We start from the raw sequence: 19,148 nt of genomic DNA, 5'->3' as shown, positions 1-19,148 counted from the left end.
CATAGGAATGCTATTATTGATTTTTGTACATTGATTTGGTACCCTGAAACTTTACTGAAGTTTTTTATTAGATCAAAGAGCTTTGAATGGAGACTATGGGGTTTTCTAGGTGTAGAAACATATCATCTGCAAACAAGGGTAGTTTGACATCCTCTCTTCCTAATTGGATGGGTTTTCTTTTTTTCTATTGCTTTATTGCTCTGGCCAGGAATTCCATTACTATGATGAGTGAGAATGATAAGAGATGACATCCTTATCTCGTTTCTCTTTTCAAGGAGAATGCCTCCATCTTTGGCTGTGCATTTGTCATAGATGACTTTTATTATTTTAAAGTATGTTCCTTCAAAGCCTAGTTTGTTAAGGGTTTTTAACATGAAAGTATGAGGAATTTTATTGAAATCCTTTTCTGCATCTAGTGAGATGATCATGTAGTTTTTGTTTTTAGTTCTGTTTCTGTGGTGAATCACTCCTGTTGATTTGCCTATATTGAACCAACCTTGCATCCCAGGCATAAAACCTACTTGATTGTGGTGGATTAGCTTTTCAATGTGCTGCTGGTTTGCCAGTATTTTGTTGAAGACTTTTGCATCTGTGTTCATCAAAGATATTGGCCTGAAGTTTTCTTTTTTGTTGTTGTTGTGTCTCTGCCAGGTTTTGGTATCAAGATGATTTTGGCCTCGTAGAGTGAGTGAGGGAGCGATGCCTCCTCCTCAATTTTTTGGAATAGTTTCAGTAGGGATGGTACCAGGTCTTCTTTATACATGTGGTAGAATTTGGCTGTGAATCTATCTGGTCCTGGGTTTTTCCTGGTTGGTAGGCTCTTTTTTTACTGATTCAATTTCAGAATTCATTATTGGTCTGTTTAGGGATTCAATTTCTTCTTAACACAAACTCAGGAGGTTGAATGGTTCCAGGAATGTATCCATTTCCCCTTGGGTTTCTTAGCTTGTGTACACAGAGGTGTTCATAGTCTCTGAGTGTTCTTTTATATTTCTGTGGGGTCAGTGGTAATGTCCTTTTTCATTCATTCAGTCATTTCTGATTGTGTTTAGTTGGATCTTCTCTTTTTTTCTTATTTGCCTAGCTATTCATCTGTCTATCTAATTCTTTCCAATAACTGAAATAATTCCTAAATTCATTTATCTTTTATGTGGTCTTTTGCATCTCAATTTCCTTCAATTCAGCTCTGATTTTGGTTATTTCTTGTCTTCTGCTAGCTTTGAGTTTGGTTTGCTCTTGTTTCTCTAGTTCCTGTAGATGTGATGCTAGATTGTTCATTTGATATCTTTCTGACTTTTTTAATGTGGGCATTTAGTGCTATAAACTTCCTTCTTAACACTGCTTTAGCTATGCCCCAGAGATTCTGGTATGTTGTATCTTTGTTTTCATTAGTTTGAAATATTTTATTTCTGCCTTAATTTTATTGTTTACCCAGAGATAATTCAGGAACAAGTTGGTTAATTTTCATGTAATTGTATGGTTTTGAATGTTTTTCTTAGTATTGATTTCTGTTTTTATTGCACCATGTTCAGAGAGTGTGGTTGGTATGATTTTAGTTTTCTTCAATTTGTTACAGATTGTTTTTATGTCCAATTGTGTGGTCAGTTTTAAAGTATGTGCCATGTGGTGTTGAGAAGTATGTATATTCTGTTGTTTTTGGGTGGAGAGTTCTATAGATATATATTATGTCCATTTGTTCAAGTGTTGAATTCAGGTCCTAAATATCTTTTTTACTTTGTCACCTCGATCATCTGGCTATTACTGTCCATGGGGTATTGAAATGTCCCACTATTGTGTGGAAATCGAAGTCTTTTTGTAGGCCTGTAAGAACTTGCTTTATGAATCTGGGTGCTCCTGTGTTGGATGCATATATATTTAGGATATTTAGATCTTCTTATTGAATTGTACCCTTTACCATTATATAAAGTTCATCTTTGTCTTTTGTGATGTTTGTTGATTTAAAGTCTCTTTTGTCTGAAATTTGGATAGCAACTTCAGCTTTTTCTATTTTCTGTTTTCTTGGTACACTTTTCTCCAACCCTTTACTTTGGTCCTATGGATGTCATTGCATGTGAGATGGGCCTCTTAAAGACAGCATAACATTGGTTCTTGCTTCTTTATCCAGCTTTAAATTGTGTCATCTAGCCCATTTACATCCAGTGTTAATATTGATATGTGTTAATTTGATCCTGTAATCATATCGTTAGCTGGTTATTATGTAGACTTATTTATGTCATTGCTTTATAGTGTCAGAGATCTGTGTATTTAAGTGTGTTTTTGTAGTGGCTGTTCGCATTTAGCACTCCTTTCAGGAGCTCTTATAAGGCAGGCCTGGTTGCAATAAATTCCCTTAGAATTTGCCTGTCTGAGAGGTATTTTATTTCTTTTTTGCTTATGAAGCTTAGTTTCACTGGATATGAAATTCTTGGGTTGAAATTCTTTTCTTTAAGAATGCTGAATATAGGCCCCCAATCTCTTCTGGCTTATAGGGTTTCTGCTGAAAGGCCCACTGTTAGCCTGATGGGTTCTCTTTGTAGGTTCCTGCTCCTTCTTTCTAGCTGCCTTTATTTTTTTTTTCTTTCATTTTAAAAAGAATGAAAGAGGATCTGAAGATTATGTGTCTTGGGGATTGTCTTCTTGTATAGTATCTTGCAGTTCTCTGCAGTTTTTAAATTTTAATGTTGGCCTCTCTAGTGAGCTTGGGAAGTTTTTATGGACAATATCCTGAAATATGTTTTCCAAGTTGCCTGCTTTTTCCCTATTTCCCTCAGTGACGCCAGTGAGGGGTAGATCTGGTCTCTTCACATAATCCCATATTTTTCAGGGGTTTTGTGCATGCTTTTTTATTCTTTTTATTATTATTATTTTTGTCCTTCTTAGTTAGTTCAGACAGCCAGTCTTCACACTCTGTGATTCTTTCCTCAGTTTGGTCTCTTCTGCTGTTAATGCAATCACAATATGAAATTCTTTTAGTGTGTTTTTCAGCTCTGTCAGATCATTTTGGTTCTTTCTTATAATGGTCATTTCATCTACCAGCTCATGTATTGTTTTATTGTAATCTTTAGTTTCCTTGGTTTGGATTTTGACTTCCTCCCTGATTCTCAATGATTTTCATTCCTACCCATATTCTGAATTCCATTTCTTTCATTTCAACCATTTCAGCTGAGTTAAGAATCCTTGCTGGGGAACTAATACAGTTGTTTGGAGGAAAGAAGACACTTGTTTTTTGAGTTGCCAGAGTTCTTGCACTGGTTCTTTCTCACCTGTGTTCGCTGATGTTCTTTCAACTGTCTAATTTGAGTACAGTCAGTTGGCTTATTTAGATGTTTTCAGAGGAGTGAGGTTTTATGCATGACCTTTATTTGTAACTGAGCTCTTGTCCTTGATTTCACAGAAGAATATATTAGCAAAGTATTTTTAATATTAAAGTTTGGGCTGTGATCCAGCAGGTGGCACCTAACTGGAATGGCCAGTAGGTAGGTTCTTAGTCAGTCTCCTCTATTTCCTAAGGATTGTTGTGCCCCTTCTCAGTACTCTGAAAGTGTGGGCTCCTTTTGCACTTGACTGCTGGCTGTATATCTCAGTTTGGCACTCCCAGGCTACACACTATAGCTCTGGGGCAAGTTCAGGCTTTATGTTCTTTCCCCAGCTTAGACACAACAAGAGAAGGGACCTTGGCTGTGGCTGTGGCAGATGGCCTTTCACTTGTCTCTTGGTGCTCCACCCCAGAAAAATACAGAGCCACTACTAATCAGTACAATCAGCCTGGGGTGTGGTGGCTGCATTGTAGGACCAAGCTTGTGGGTGATGCAGCTGTCTGGAGGTGTGGCTAAAGCACTCAGGGTCTTTGCTCCCTCCCTGCCTTTGCTGCTGTCTGAGGGCAGCAAGGGCAATATCACTGGAGCAGCAGTGGCAGAGGGGCTTTTGGTTGTCTCTGGGTGCTCAACCTGAGGGAAACTCAAAACTGCTGCTACTGGGAATGTCCAGCCAGGGAGTGGGGTGGCTGCACCGCTGGCCTGAGCTGGGTAAAGAGCGAGAGGTTGAGGATTCACAGGGAGGAGAGTCTGGGCTTCTGTCTGTGTGATGACTGTATCCTCCTGGAAGAGTGAAACCTTTGGCCTCTTTCTTTCTTCTCCAGTCCAAGGGCAGCAGGGGCAGAACTACTGCCATGGCAGTGGTAGAGTGGTTGTTAGTTGACTGTGGGAGCCCCTCCTTAAGGAAACACAAAGCCACTAGCAGTGGGAATGCTCAGCTGGAGGTGGAGTGGCTGTTCCGTGATCCCAAGCATGGGCCCTGTGTGGTAAAGAGTGAGAGGTGGGGGCTCACGGGAAAGAGAGACTGGGCTTCTGTCCATGTTGTGGCTGTGGTGTACTGGAGTTCCTGCATAGTGACCAAGCCCTTTGTTCCTCCCCAGCCCAAGGGTAGCTGCAGTCACAGAGGTTGCGGATTGTCTCTGGGGTTTTCTCACCACTGAGCGAAGTGTTAGGCATTGACAAGGTGGTTGTGCCAGGGGCCCAAGTCCAGAGGCACTGGGCAGTAAAGAATAGCAGAGGCAGACACCTGCATAGAAAGCAGTCTAGCTGCTTTTCTGTAATGCTGCTGTGCTGTGCTGGGGGTTTGCATCAGTCTCCAACCACCACATTCCCTCCTGAGCCTGAGGACAACAGGAATGAGCACTGTGGAGCAGCAAAAAATGGTTGACCTGCCTTGCCCTCTGGGAGCTCCGTCCCAGGGAAGTACAGAGCTGCTACTGGCCCAAAAGCCCAGGTGGGGGGTTGCCAAGGTCCTAGGTTGGGAAGCCCTGCCCAGTGAGAAGTAGCAAGGGTGTGGACCCACATGGAAAACAGCCTACCCACTTTTCTGTAAGGAAACTGTGCTGTGTTGGGGGTCTGCATTAGTCCCTAATCCCTGCCCCTCCCAAGCCTAAGAGCAAAAAGAGGGAGGGTTGCAGAGCAGCAAAAATGGCAGCCGGCCTCTCCCTCTGGGAGCTCCATCCCAGAGAAGTACAGGGCTGCTCCCGACCCAGGAATTCAGGTGGGGCTGGAATGGACAGTAGGCTTTATCCTGCAAGGTGCAGCTGAGATGAGGCCTGCAACGTTTCCCTGCCCAGCCTCATGGATTTGGCCCCTTTACTGGGGACATGCAAGTCTGGCCTCCACTGCTGCAGGAGCTACAGCCACTGGTGCCAGAGTGTCTGGGGATACAAGTCTCCTGGGACTGAGTATGGCTCTGCCAGGACTCCACATGGTTCTCTGTGTCAGCCTAGAGGCACTGGTGGGGAGCTCATGGGGAAGATCTCCTGAGCCCAGGGATGCAAAAGTCCATGGCAAAAGTGTGGGTCCCCAGGGACTCACTTACTCACGGTTTCTCCACAGTGAAAGGACTCTCCTGGCTCTGTGCCACCCCCAGGGTGGGCAGTTGTCTTGTCTTTCTCTCCTCTGTTCTCTGTGTGTTATGCTATTTCTTGATGAATTCCAGTGTGTCTCCACCTGGATTTTTCAGATGAGCTAGTGTCCACTCACCAGCCTTTCTTTTCTCCATGAGATTGACACACACCAGCTGTCTCTAGTTGGTTCTCTTGACCCCCACCTCTTTCACTGTCTTTTTTTACACTGACCTGGATTATCTGCTAGCACACAAATTGATGCCATTTCTTCTGTGGATACTGTTTCCACCTCTAAACTACCTTGGAATGGAGATCATAAGCTCCTTCCATCCTCGGACGCCCTAAACCTGTTGGGAGAGTTTTATCAGGATCTGGGTTCTTTATTTCTCAGGGGTCCACATGTCTATATACTTAATTATTCCATTCTTGTGTCTCTCTGTCCTAAGATATTTATTTCAGGAGGTAGGAAATGTGTCTATTTCAGGGAATTAAAACTTTATTCAGCACTAAACTTTCTTTGGAAATAGGAACTCAAACTGTCAAAATCTTTTCTGGGGTAAGCTGATTTTTCTTTTCGTACCTCTCTTTCCCGAGACAATAATTATCAGTGCCCTAGTGGTCTGGAAAAAGGATCAAGGGACAAGACAAAATTATGGAGAGCCTGAACGGAGGGCTTTGATTGTATTGTATTTTGAAATATGGTTTTGTCACACTATTGTGTTATAACATTTAGAAATCTTACAAAAATATTTAGGCAATATAATATTGGTGGTTATGACGATGCCATAATATGTAAGCAGATGAAAAAGACTAAGGTGAGAGTGATCTAAATAGACTAAATAGCAAAATATCTTCTGGACCAGGTGAAAAATTTGCCTTGGTTTACTCTTGTCTACTCATATGACTTGGCGGAATTGAACAGTTAAAACATTAAAAATAGAAAAATAATTCATTTATTGATGATTTTGGACAAAGAACAGAAAAAAAGACTTGCTATTAATGACATCCCCCCTATTCTTCCCAGATTGAAAAATAGATCCTCAAATGGTATGGCCTTTTCTCTGATGAGGGTGTGGTTGATGATAGACAGTTATAGTGAACACTCATAGAGTCTGACTTGGCAGCTCTGGATTCAATTTGGATATATTTGCTTGTCTTGTTTTGATGGAAAATGTTAGGGGAGTTAAATTATGTCCAAAATTATCACCTCAAAAAGCAAGATATGCCCTAGATAAGTCTCATTCTGTATCTGGGCCTCATCCCTCTTAAAAAAGTTCTTTATGTTGCCTCACCACCCCTTTATTTCAATATGGGAGTATTACTTAACGCCTCTACATCTGCAGCTGGAAGATAATTTATTCCTCAGATAGAGAAGAGTGTTGGTCTAATTTGTGTTGTCTCAATTGCTTTATCTTACTTAGAGAAATAACACCATTCCTTTGGTCAAGGCATCCTGACTCATGCAAAGTCATTTCCTATTTATTATACATTTAAAGCAAAACTTAACATTTAACTCTAGACATATGTAATACCACCTTTTTATTCCAAGTTCATCTAAGTATAATAAAATTTGTAGGAAATTCTCCCAAATGTAGACTGACACTTGCTTTCCTCTTTTCTGATAACTCAGGGTGGAGATTATCACAAATAGAACTTTAAAATTCTGGTATATACTACTGAGGCCCATAAAAATATTATCCTTTTTTTAAGAGAAGAATGGAGTACAATTCTCAGTTCTCTACAAATGTAGTCTTTACCAGCTTTTCAAATTGTCTATTCTTGGTCTAATTACTTGCAGACTGAAAAGCTGTTTTGTTGATAACATAATTGTATGGTATTTGCTAGGAGATACTTGGACCCAAAAAGTCACCACAGGAAAGCATCTTGTTCTTTCTTTCGAAATGAGCAGAAACATAATTTCTTTTGTAAACAAGAGGAAAAAATAAAAGATGAAGTGTTTAATGCCTAGTCCATCAAACCTGTTTAAAATTGGAGCAAGAATGGGAAAATTCAAGTATTATTTGGAAAAACAATATTTCCACAGTATAAATAAAAACGTTTATCAAGACGTCTGCACACAGCTTTGTTAGTGTCAAGTTTTAAGAACCCAAAACAAAACCTGTGATGATCATACAAATAACATACATTTTTTCTTGAAAAGATTTTATAGAACATCAATACAACAAGGCTTTTTCCTTGTGTATACTAGATATTTACTTGTGTATTTTACTTGTAGATATTTTTCTTGTATATTTCTAGATATACTAAATATTTAGAAGAACTGAATCTGTGATGATAGTAAATTAGAGATATTTACTTGTGTATTTTACTTGTAGATATTTTTCTTGTATATTTCTAGATATATTAAATATTTAGAAGAACTGAATCTGTGATGATAGTAAATTAGATGATGTAAGCAAATCTCTGGAAAATGAAAATAAAATTCTAAACAATTTTAAAAGATCCAGAGTGATAACTAGCCTTACAAACTAAGTTATAATAGAAATCTGGTCTTAGAGTCTGCGTTGTAACATAATATAGAAAATACACAGAAAGAAAAGGGCTTTTCTACAGCAAACTGAAAACTGAATATGAATCTGAAATGCTGGATATGTAAATGGATATATGATACTAAGCAGCATTATAAGGGGTATAAAGAACTTGTCTGAAATAAACATGACCCAAGTCCTTTTGCTCATTATAATTTTGGGTAGAATGGCTCCATGGGAGTAGGAGAGAGGGAGACATGCTTCTGTGAAGAAAGGAGACTAGATTGACCCTTGGTTGTGTTTGCCTGTCTTAGTGTGCAGGTGTGGGAGTAGGCAGGGAGGGGTGAAAGGATGAGAAATGAAATGTCATCAGGTTCACCTTGTAACAAGGACTGAAGTTGTTGTTAAACACAGTGGGTCTTGGAAAATGAAGCTAAGATTTCCACCTTTCAGAGGAGTTTCCTTCTCCAGAAAGAAATATTGCTACCCCATAGAATAGAAGAAAAAGGATAGCTTTTCTAGATGAAAACTCAGTGCCCAGTACCAAGGCAGCATTTGTGAAACTGTGGACACCTGAGAGGCAGTTATGTGCTACCGATGCTCCATCATGACAGTATTGATAGAGTCCTGCTTTTGATTTCATCAGAAAAGCTGATGCTTGAGAGACCAGGAGGTTGTCCCAGACTCAAACAAAACAGAAATTCTGGACATTTCATCTACAGCATACCTATAGTATGGAGGTAGGAGGTATTGTCTGGAGGTAGGAATTTGAATAAATGATCATTTCTGTGAACCAGCTAGTGGATGTATGTTCAGATTTAATATTGTTTTTTACAACTTGCTAATTGTTCTGTTGGGGTTGTTTTGAAGTATGGCTTTCAAATGTTTCCCTCTCTTCTATTCCACATTTTCAGATTCCTGTTGGTGTGCTCTTTATATTATATTTGTCAGTGAATTTGGTGATAGCAGGACAAAATACCTTTAATTCTAGTATTCTAGAGTTTTAGGACTAAGATGTAACATATTTCCTATAAAGATCCAAACCAGAGAAAACAAAGAAAATGTGCATGCCCAGGATTAAAAATAGTATATCTACGTAGTAAAGAATCTCTCCCATGGCTCCATAAATATCACCCACTGGTTGCTGGGAGACCCCAGAAAGTGCCTCTGTCATATACTTTTAAACTTCATCGATTATGTTGTTTCACATGATAGGATCTCATTCTTCTTTATGGTTAAATAGTACTCCCTTGTGTACCTGTACCACATTTTCTTTATCCATTATTCCGTTGACGGACACTTAGGTTGCTTCCAAATCTTGGCTATTGTGAATAGTGCTGCGATAAATATGGGAGTGCAGATATTTCTTTCATATACTGATTTCCTTTCTTTTGGCCACGCATCTAGTAATGGGATTTCTGGATCGTATGATAGCTCTATTTTTAGTTTTATAGGAACTTCCATACTGGTTGTACCGATTTGCATTCCCACCATCAGTGTGTGAGGGTTCCTTTTCTCCACATCCTTATTAGCATTTGTCATTGCCTGATCTTTGCCCAGTCTGATCTCCTGGAGAGTTTCCGCATGTTTTCTTTCAGTTGTTTCATAGTTTGAGGTCTTAGATTCATATCTTTAATCAATTTTAATTTGATTTTTGTATATGGCATGAGATGGGGCCTAATTTCTTGTTTTGCATATGGATATCCAGTTTTCCTAGCATCATTTATTGAAGAGAGTGTCCTTTCCCTGGTTACATTCCTGGCACTTTTGTCAAAATTGACTTTGCTGTAGTTATATAAATTTATTTCTGGGTTCTCAATTCTGTTCCATGGATATATGTGTATGTTTTTTTTTTTTTTTTATGCCAGTACCATCCTATTTTGTTTACTATAGCTCTGTAATACTCTTTAAAGTCAGATAATGTGATTCCTCCAGTTTTTTTTTTCCTTTTGTTTAATATAGCTTTGGCTATCTGGGTCTGTTGTGCTTCCATATACAGTTTAAAATTTTTTTTATATTTCTTTGAAGAATGTCATTGGTATTTGACAGGGATTGCATTGAGTCTGTAGAATGCTTTGAGTAGTATGGACATTTTAACAATATTGATTCTTGCAATCCATGACCATGAGATATCTTTTCATTCTTTTGTGTTCTCTTCATTTTCTTGAATCCATGTTTTATAGTTTCCATTGCAGAGAACTTTCACTTCCTTGGCTAATTCCTAGGTATTTTATTTTAATTGTAGCTATTTTAAATGGGATTACTTTATTGATTTCTTTTGCGGATTATTCACTGTTGGCATAAAGAAATGCTACTGATTTTTCTGTGTTGATTTTGTGTCTTGCAACTTTACTGAATTTGTTTATCAGTTCTAATACTTGTGTGTGTGTGTGTGTGTGTGTGTGTGTGTGTGTATGTGTGTATGTGTAGTCTTTAGGTTTTTCCAAGTGTTAGATTGTATCATCTGCAAACAAGGATAATTTGACTTCTTCCTTTCCAATTTAGATGATCATTATTTTGTTTTCTTTTCTGATTGTTCTTGCTAAGACTTCCAGTACTATATTGAATAACAGTGGTGATAGTGGGCATCCTGGTTGTGTTCCAGACCTTACAGGAAAGGCTTTCAGTTTTTCCTCATTCAGTATGGGAGTAGCTATGGGTTTGTCATATGTCACTTTTATTATTATTATTATTATTATGTTCCATCTATACGCAGTTTTTGAGGGTTTTTATCATGAAAGGGCATTTAATTTTATTAAATGCTTTTTCAGAATCAATTGAAATGATCATATGGTTTTTCTCTTTCATTCTGTTGATGATATATCACATTGATTGATTTGAATATATTGAACCATCCTAGTATCCCTGAGATAAATCTTATTTGGTCATGATTAATGATCTTTTAAATACGATGTTGAATTTCTTTGTTATTATTTTGTTGAGGAATTTTGCATCAATATTCATCAAGGAGATTGCCTGTAGTTTCTTTTTTTGGATGTCTCTTTGTCTAGCTTTAGTATCAGAGTATTATTGTCTTTATAAAATGAGTTTGAAAGTATTCCCTCCTCCTGTTTTTTTTTTTTTTTAGAATAGTTTGAGTAAGATTGGTATTAGTACTTCTTTAAATATTTGGTACAATTTAGTAGCAAAACCATCAGGTTCTGGCCTTTCCTTTGCTATGTGACTTTTTATTACAGCTTGATACTTGTTATTTGCTATGTCTTGTTACTTGATACTAGTTTGTTCAATGTTTTGGATTTCTTCATAGTTCAATCTTGATGGGTTGTATGTGTCTAGGAATTTATCTGTTTCTTCTTGATTTTCCAATTTATTGACATATGTTTGTTCATAGTAGCCACTAATGATCCCTTGAATCTCTGCAGTATTAGTTGTAATGTTTTCTTTTTCATATCTGATTTTATTTATTTGGGTCTTCTCTCTTCTTTTTTAGTTAGTCTGGCTAAAGGTTTGTCAATTTTATATAACTTTTTTAAAAAACGAACTTTTTGTTTCATTAATCTTTTATATTGTTTTCTTCATTTCAAATCCATTTATTTCTGCTCTGATCTTTATTATTTCTTTTATTGTACTAATTTTGGCTTCAGCCTGCTCTTGCTTTTCTAGTTTTTAAAGATGCATCATTAGGTTGTTTTGTTTAGTTGAAGTTTTTTTCCTTTCTTGATGTAGGCACTTATAGCTATAAATTTCCCACGTAGTAAAAATTTCAGTATATCCTACTGAGTCAGGAGTTTTTCCTGCTGATAGATTTGTGGTCTTGCTAACTTCGGAGAATGAAGCTGCGGACCTTCGCAGTGAGTGTTATAGCTCAAAAAGAGTCCACTGACCAGGAGAGTTAACAGCAGCGCAGTTTATTGAACAAAGTGAAAGGAAAGCTTCCACATAGTGGAAGAGGACCTGGAAGGGTTGCCATTGCTGGCTCTGGTGGCTAGGACTTATATCCCTGTGTTACCCCCTCCCCTTTCTTTCTTTTTGTCCATTGAGAGTGGCTCTTTTTTCGATCCTCCCTTGGAGTGGTTAATTTTGAATGTTTCAATCGATTGATTAAGAACTCAAAACCCTGAGTCACAAGGGTCTTTTGTGAAAGTCCCCAAACCGGCCCAGGAAGTCCTGCCAACTCCACACCTCATTGTTGGTTTTGACATTTTGTATTTTCATTATCATTTGTTCAAGAAAGTTTTCAATTTTCTTATCAATTTCCTCATTGACCCCTGGTTATTCAGTAACATATTGTTTAATTTCCATGTGTTAGTATAATTTCCAAAATTTATGTTGTTACTGATTTTTAGTTTTATTCTGTTGTGGTCAGAGAAGATACCTGATATTATTTCAAATTTTTTAATGTGTTAAGACTTGTTTTGTGACCTAAGGTATGGCCTATATTTGAATGATCCATGTGCTGAGGAGAATGTGTATTCTGCAGGTGTGGGATGAAATGCTTTATGAATAACTATTAGATCCATTTGTTCTACAGTGGAGATTAGGTCTGATGTTTCTTTGTTGATTTTCTTTCTGGAAGATCTGTCCAGTGCTGAAAGTGGGATGTTGAAGTTTCCCACTACTTTTGTTTGGGGATGTATCTGGCTCTTTAGCTTTAATAATATTTGCTTTATATATTTGAGCACTCTAATGCTGAAAATATATGTGTGTGTGTGTGTGTGTGTGTGTATATACACTGAATATATATACACATATATGTATATATATTTACAATTGTTATGTCTTCCTGATAAATTGATACATTTATCATTATATATAGTGACCTTCTTTGTCTCTCTGTGTAGTTTTTGTCTTGAAATCCATTTTGTTTCCTATAATTGCAGCTATTCCTGCTGTTTATTGGTTTCCATTAGCATGGAATATATTTTTCCATGTGTTTATTTTCAGTCTATGTGTGTCTTTATAGGTGAAGTGTGTTTCTTGTAGGCAACAGATCATTTTGTCTTTTTTTTTTCTTTAATCTGTTCATCCACTCTATGTCATTTGATTAGAGAGCTTAATCCCTTTACATTCAATGTTATTTTTTATAACTAAGGACCTATTGCTTCCATTTTGTTATTTGCTTTCTGGTTGTCTGGTTTCTCTTCCTTCTTTCTTTCCTTCCTGTCTTCCTTTAAGTGAAGGTAGTATACTCTGGTGATATGATTTTGTTAACTTTTTATTTTTTATGTATCTGTTGTACGTTTTTTGGTTTGAGGTTATCATCAAGCTTGCAAATACTATCGTACAACTCTTTATTTTAAGCTGATAACAACACTGTTTGCATAAACAAACAGACAAGAAAAAATAACTAATAAAAACTCTATACTTCATCTCCCTGCTTTTTAAGTTTTTATTGTTTCTATTTATACCTTATTTTACTGTCTTGAAAAGTGATTGTAGTTGTTATTTTTGTTTCATAATTTAGTCTTTCTACTTAACATAAGAATATTTTATACACCACCACAGTTACAGTGTTATAATATTCTGTGTTTCCTGTGAACATACTATTACCAATGAGTTTTGTATCCTCAGATGATTTCTTATTACTCACAAACTTTCTTTTTTTTTTTTGAAGAACTTTCTTTAGCATTTCTTATAGGACAGGTCTGGTGTTGATGAAATCCCTCAGCTTTTATTTGTCTGGGAAAGTCTTTATTTCTCCTTCTTGTTTGAAGGATATTTTAACCAGATATACTCTTCTAGGATTTTTTTTTCCTTCAGCACTTTAAGTACGACATGCCACTCTCCCTTGGCCTGTAAAGTTTCTGCTGAAAGTCTGCTGCCAGATGTATTAGAGCCCCATTGTATGTTATTTGTTTCTTTTCTCTTACTCCTTTAGGATCCTTTATTTATCCTTGACCTTTGGGAGTTTGATTATTAAATGACTTGAGCTAGTGTTCTTTGGGTTAAATCTGCTGGTAGTTCTATAATCTTTTGTACTTGGATATTGATATCCTTCTCTGGGTTTGGGAAGTTCTTCATTATTATTCCTTTTAATAAACTTTCTACCCTTATCTCTTTCTCTGTCTCCTCTTTAATGCCAATAACTCTTACATTTGCCCTTTTGAGGCAATTTTCTAGATCTTGTAGGCATGTTTCATTGTTTTTGTTTCTTTTTTTCTCTTATCTCCTCTGATTGTGTATTTTGAAATGGGCTGTCTTCAGACTCACTAATTCTTTCTTCTGCTTGGTCAATTCTGCTATTAAAAAACTGATGCATTCTTCAGGGTGTCAGTTGCATTTTTCAACTCCAGAATTTCTTTCTTGATTTTTTAAATTATTTCAATCTCTTTGTTAAATGTATCTGATAGAATTCTAAATTCCTTCTCTGTGTTATCTTGAATTTTTTGAGTTTTCTCAAAACAACTATTTTGAATTCTCTGTCTGAAAAGTCACTCTTTCTGTTTCCCCAGGATTGGTTTCTGGTGGCTTGTTTAGTTCGTTTGGTGACTTCATGTTTTCCTGGATGATACTGATGCTTGTGGATGTTTGTCTGTGTCTGGGCATTTAAGCATTCGGTATTTATTGTATTCTTCACAGTCTGGACTTCTTTGTATTTGTTATTTGGAAAGCTTTTCAGGTATTCGAAAGGATGTAGGTGTTGCTAAAGCTGTATCTGCTTTAGGAGGCACCACAAGCCCAGTAACACTGTGGTTCTTGGCAGACTCTTACTACCTTAATGGTCTTGGATAAGATCCAGAAGAATTTCCTTAATTACCAGGCAGAAACTCCTGTTCTTTTCCGTTACTCTCTCCCAGAGTGTCTCTGGAGCCACCTGGAGCTGGGGATGGGGTGACACAAGCACCCCTGTGGACCCCACCACTGGGACTGCACTGGGTCAGACCTAAACCCAGCACAGCACTGGGTCTTGTCCAAGACCTGCTGTAACCACCCTGGCTACCACTTAAGTTTGTTCAAGGCCATGGGTCTCTATAATCAGCGGGTGGCAAAGCCAGCCAGACCTGTGTCTTTCCCTTCAGGGTGGCAAAATCTCCCAGGCCCTGAACAGGTTCAAAGGTACCATCTGGAAGTCAAAACCTTAGAATTCTACCTGGTGTTCTCGTGTACTGTGGCTGAGCAGGCACTCAACCTGTGAGAAACAGTCCTTCTCCACAAGCAGAGGAGCCTTACCCTGTACCACTATCAAAGACCCTTGGGGAGTACTGCCAGGCTACTACCAATGTTCACTTATGGCCCATGGCCTCTTAAATCAGCTTGTGGTGAATATGCCTAGCCTGGCAGTAAAAATATGAAATATTTTCTTTAGCTGCAGATGTAGCCTTTTGTGACTTTATATGCAGAAGCATAAAAGAAGGGAAATAAGTCAGTAAAGACAAGGAGACAATACAGAAATTAAGAGAGAAAAAAAAAACAAGCAGAATGCTAATAATATGAGAAATATGAGAAACAGCAACTTGGACAGCAAATAGAAAGTGTCTAGTAATGGAAAACAGAACTGGTAACAGGCAAACAATCAACCGTACACCCACGTAAAAGTAGGTATCGGCTCCAGAAATCTCAAGGCATTATAGAGCAGCCATGTAGCTCAACAAGGATAATGCTAATGCCAGACCGTAAGACAGAAACAACTGAAGTCATTCCGCCCATTGGCTTATACTGTCTGTGTCTCCTCATAGAGCCTGCATTAGCTTTAGTATGGTAAGGACTGGCATTTGCTATATACGTATCTTTTTTTTTTTTTTTTTTTTTTTTGAGACAGAGTATCACTCTGTCACCCAGGCTGGAGTGCAATGGCGCGATCTTGGCTCACTGCAACATCCGCCTCCTGGGTTCAAGGAATTCTCCCTTCCTCAGCCTCCCGAGTAGCTGGGATTACAGGTGCCCGCCACCAAGCCAGGCTTATTGTTGTATTTTTAGTAGAGACAGAGTTTTGCCATGTTGGCCAGGCTGGTCTCGAACTCCTGACCTTGGGTAATCCGCCTGCCTCAGCCTCCCAAAGTGTTGGAATTACAGATGCAAGCCACCGTGCCCAGCCTACACATCGTTTTTAAAAAGATGATCAAGTTAGGCCGGGCGCGGTGGCTCACGCTTGTAATCCCAGCACTTTGGGAGGCCGAGGCGGGTGGATCACGAGGTCAGGAGATCGAGACCACGGTGAAACCCCGTCTCTACTAAAAATACAAAAAATTAGCCGGGCGTGGTGGCGGGCGCCTGTAGTCCCAGCTACTCGGAGAGGCTGAGGCAGGAGAATGGCGTGAACCCGGGAGGCGGAGCTTGCAGTGAGCCGAGATTGCGCCACTGCACTCCAGCCTGGGTGACAGAGCGAGACTCCGTCTAAAAAAAAAATAAAAAAAAAAAAAAAAAAAAAAGATCAAGTTGTAACTAGTTAGAACTTTCTACTTATCTTCTAAATAAAAACTGTTCTATAGATTTTTGCCTGTGATTCCAGAAAATCAAAAATTTTTTCATCTTTTTCTCTTTATTTTTATTTTTTTGTGTGTGTAGAACTTCAACTTGTCATTAAATTTACAAACTTACCAGCAAGTTCTTATCTTCCTAGCATGATCATTAAAAAGATTCCTTATGTCTTCTTGGTAGTCTGCTAAAGGAGAAATGGTTTCTGTGATTATTACAGACTCTAATGTAGAAAATAAACAAATAAAACATAGTTTTCTCCCATTAGCTACCTACACCTTCAGGTATAATTTTTTTTTTTTTTTTTTTTTGAGACGGAGTCTCGCTCTGTCCCCTAGGCTGGAGCGCAGTGGCGCGATCTCGGCTGACTGCAACCTCTGCCTCCCGGGTTCACGCCATTCTCCTGCCTCAGCCTCTCCGAGTAGCTGGGACTACAGGCGCCTGCCACCACGCCCGGCTAATTTTTTTTTGTATTTTTAGTAGAGACGGGGTTTCACCATGGATCTCCTGACCTCGTGATCCACCCGCCTCGGCCTCCCAAAGTGCTGGGATTACAAGCGTGAGCCACGGCGCCCGGCCTCCTTCAGGTATAATTTTATGTGCTTGATACATGGAAACAAATTGCAAGCTTTATGAGTATAACCATTTTTTAAAGTTTTTCTTAAGAAAAAAACATAATGTTTTTCAAGTTGTAAATCATAACATTCAGAATACTCTTTTGAAGCATTAAAACTATTTTTTGTTGAGACTAATAAAAATTTTTACCAAAAGAAACAAATATTATGGGTTTTAATGATACAGTTTGTAACTACAGAGGAGGAAATATTTCTTTTTGCTAATACTACCCTCTAGTGGAATAATGGGCAACAGAAAAGAGCATGGTTTTGGAGTCCTGAGCGTGTCCTTAATTTACTGCACAAGAGAACATTTGCACAGAAGCCGAAATATATACATTTTTGTTTAGGTGTCCCTGAGCATAAATATAGTGAACTATTGATTATGCTTGTTGGTATTGCATTTCAGTACATTTCTCCTCTTGAAATAATGCATTGTGGAAAAACTATATGCAACTAGCTGCATTTGTAGCCACAATGAAAGATTATAACCCGAAAGTATGTACAACGTGCCATAAAAAGAAATATTAGTACAATAACTACATTAATTTATTATTCATCCTGTCAATAGAAAATAAAGGGGGAAGAGAACCAATCTTTTCATAGGCTTCAGTCATTTACATTCTTAGGTGTGTGTCTAATCTGTTTGTGAATCCACTGTACATTCAAGTTAGAAGGTGAATCCAATGAATACTTCCCAAGCAAATAAAAAGTTCATCATATTCAACACTGTGAACAGCCGTGTTGACATAATTGGAAAAGTATATACATTTTTTTTTGTTTCTGAAGAATCAAATTTTCCAAAAAGTACCTTGTGACATTAAGATTTTAAATTTCCCCTGAGAGTGATAAAGAATAAAATTTTTAAGAACATAATGAGCTCATTGGAAACTCATGCATGGAAAAATTGCAGTGTTGGGCTCCTTCCTTTCTAACCTTCAGAAGTTACAATTTAGGGGTGCTAAAGGATTTCCACACCCTTGGTTACCACATCCACTTATTAAGTTAATTGGCACTCTTGGAAACAGCATGAAAAAGTGTGAATGCTAATGTTTTATATATTTACCCCCTGCATGGAGCCTCAAGATCAATACCCTTCACAGTCCTCATTATAGAGAACCAAAGCTTCTAGGTTCATTTATTTATTTGTTCAGATTCTAAAGTCCATAATTTGTCGTAAAAATCTTTTTCGTAGAAGAGATTGTGAATACTATATTTCAAAACAGAGGAAATGATATCTTTTATTTTTTCAGTTTTGTGTACAGTTCAAGTTCTCCTATTAGAATATGCAGGTTTATTCATATTGACTACTCAGAACTCAACTCTATGGTGAATATAAAAGGAAGGATTGTTTGATAGTAAGAAATAATTATTCTGACTTCTTTGCAAAAAGAGAAGTTTGCGATCTGTTAATTTATGTGTTTCCAACTTAATACTGTACAGGAAAATTGTTGTGTCTAAGCAAATATCAAAGAATATGTAGAATTTTTTAATTTTGTTTTTACTAACAAGTGAGAAAAAGGTGACTTGGAGGAGAAGAACAGATAATTGATAAATTTAGGTTTCAGTTCAAATATGTTTGCCCCACACTACCCAAAACATGGTAGGGTAAGGATTATTAAAACGTTATAAATAAATAAATCTGCTATATGAATAAGCATTATTTATTGACAAAAGATTATATACAATCATCTATAAAAGATAAAATGATTCAGAAAAAAATGGTCTTGCTTTCAGGGGACTTGATTTATTATTTTGGCCCTGACAGGTAGATTAATTTACATTCTGCTTCACAGAATGTAGCTTTTAAAGAAACTTGTTCTTATTTTCAAATGTTAAAATTTTACCTCTTACCATTAGAAGTTAGAAAAAAATTCAAGGGTCACTTCAGTCTCCAAAAGGCATGATTTGAGGGTAAAAGACTTTATTCCAGTGGAATGGCCTTCAGTTGATATCCACACATTAATATTGTATGAGAACTCTGGCAGTTTCCTCTGAGGTGCCAGTCTGAAGTGAGAGTAATGGAATTGAGAGGATGGAAGGCTGACAGTGGCAAATTAGTTGTGTGATATGAAGAGTGGGAGTCAATCTAGTAACTGTATCCCTAACCTGGCTTCAACTGAAGTACTAAACTCCTAATTGTGTTTTACAGGATATGAATGATTATCCTCCTGTCTTTAGTAAACGAATATACAAAGGGATGGTGGCTCCAGATGCAGTCAAGGGTACACCTATCACAACAGTTTATGCTGAAGATGCAGACCCTCCTGTAAGTAGAAGGCA

The 19,148-nt window shown here is 37.7% G+C and overlaps 1 protein-coding gene across 9 annotated transcripts in view; it reads left to right on the top strand.

Annotated features, from left to right (window-relative positions):
• The window catches only part of PCDH15 (protocadherin related 15), a 1,819,045-nt gene that overhangs the window by 1,596,825 nt on the left and 203,072 nt on the right, over positions 1 to 19,148 (top strand). For all 9 annotated transcript variants that reach the window (XM_055274344.2, XM_055274341.2, XM_055274340.2 and 6 more), the window contains one exon: positions 19,018 to 19,134. In XM_055274344.2, the coding sequence (XP_055130319.1) occupies positions 19,018 to 19,134 (117 nt within the window). The remainder of the gene's footprint in view (positions 1 to 19,017; positions 19,135 to 19,148) is intronic.

The sequence above is a fragment of the Symphalangus syndactylus genome, chromosome 4 (genome assembly GCF_028878055.3).
Source record: "Symphalangus syndactylus isolate Jambi chromosome 4, NHGRI_mSymSyn1-v2.1_pri, whole genome shotgun sequence".
Classification (NCBI taxonomy): Eukaryota; Metazoa; Chordata; class Mammalia; order Primates; family Hylobatidae; genus Symphalangus; species Symphalangus syndactylus.
The sequence above is the reverse complement of the archived record's forward strand: the minus strand, read 5'-3'. Positions and strand labels throughout refer to the sequence as shown.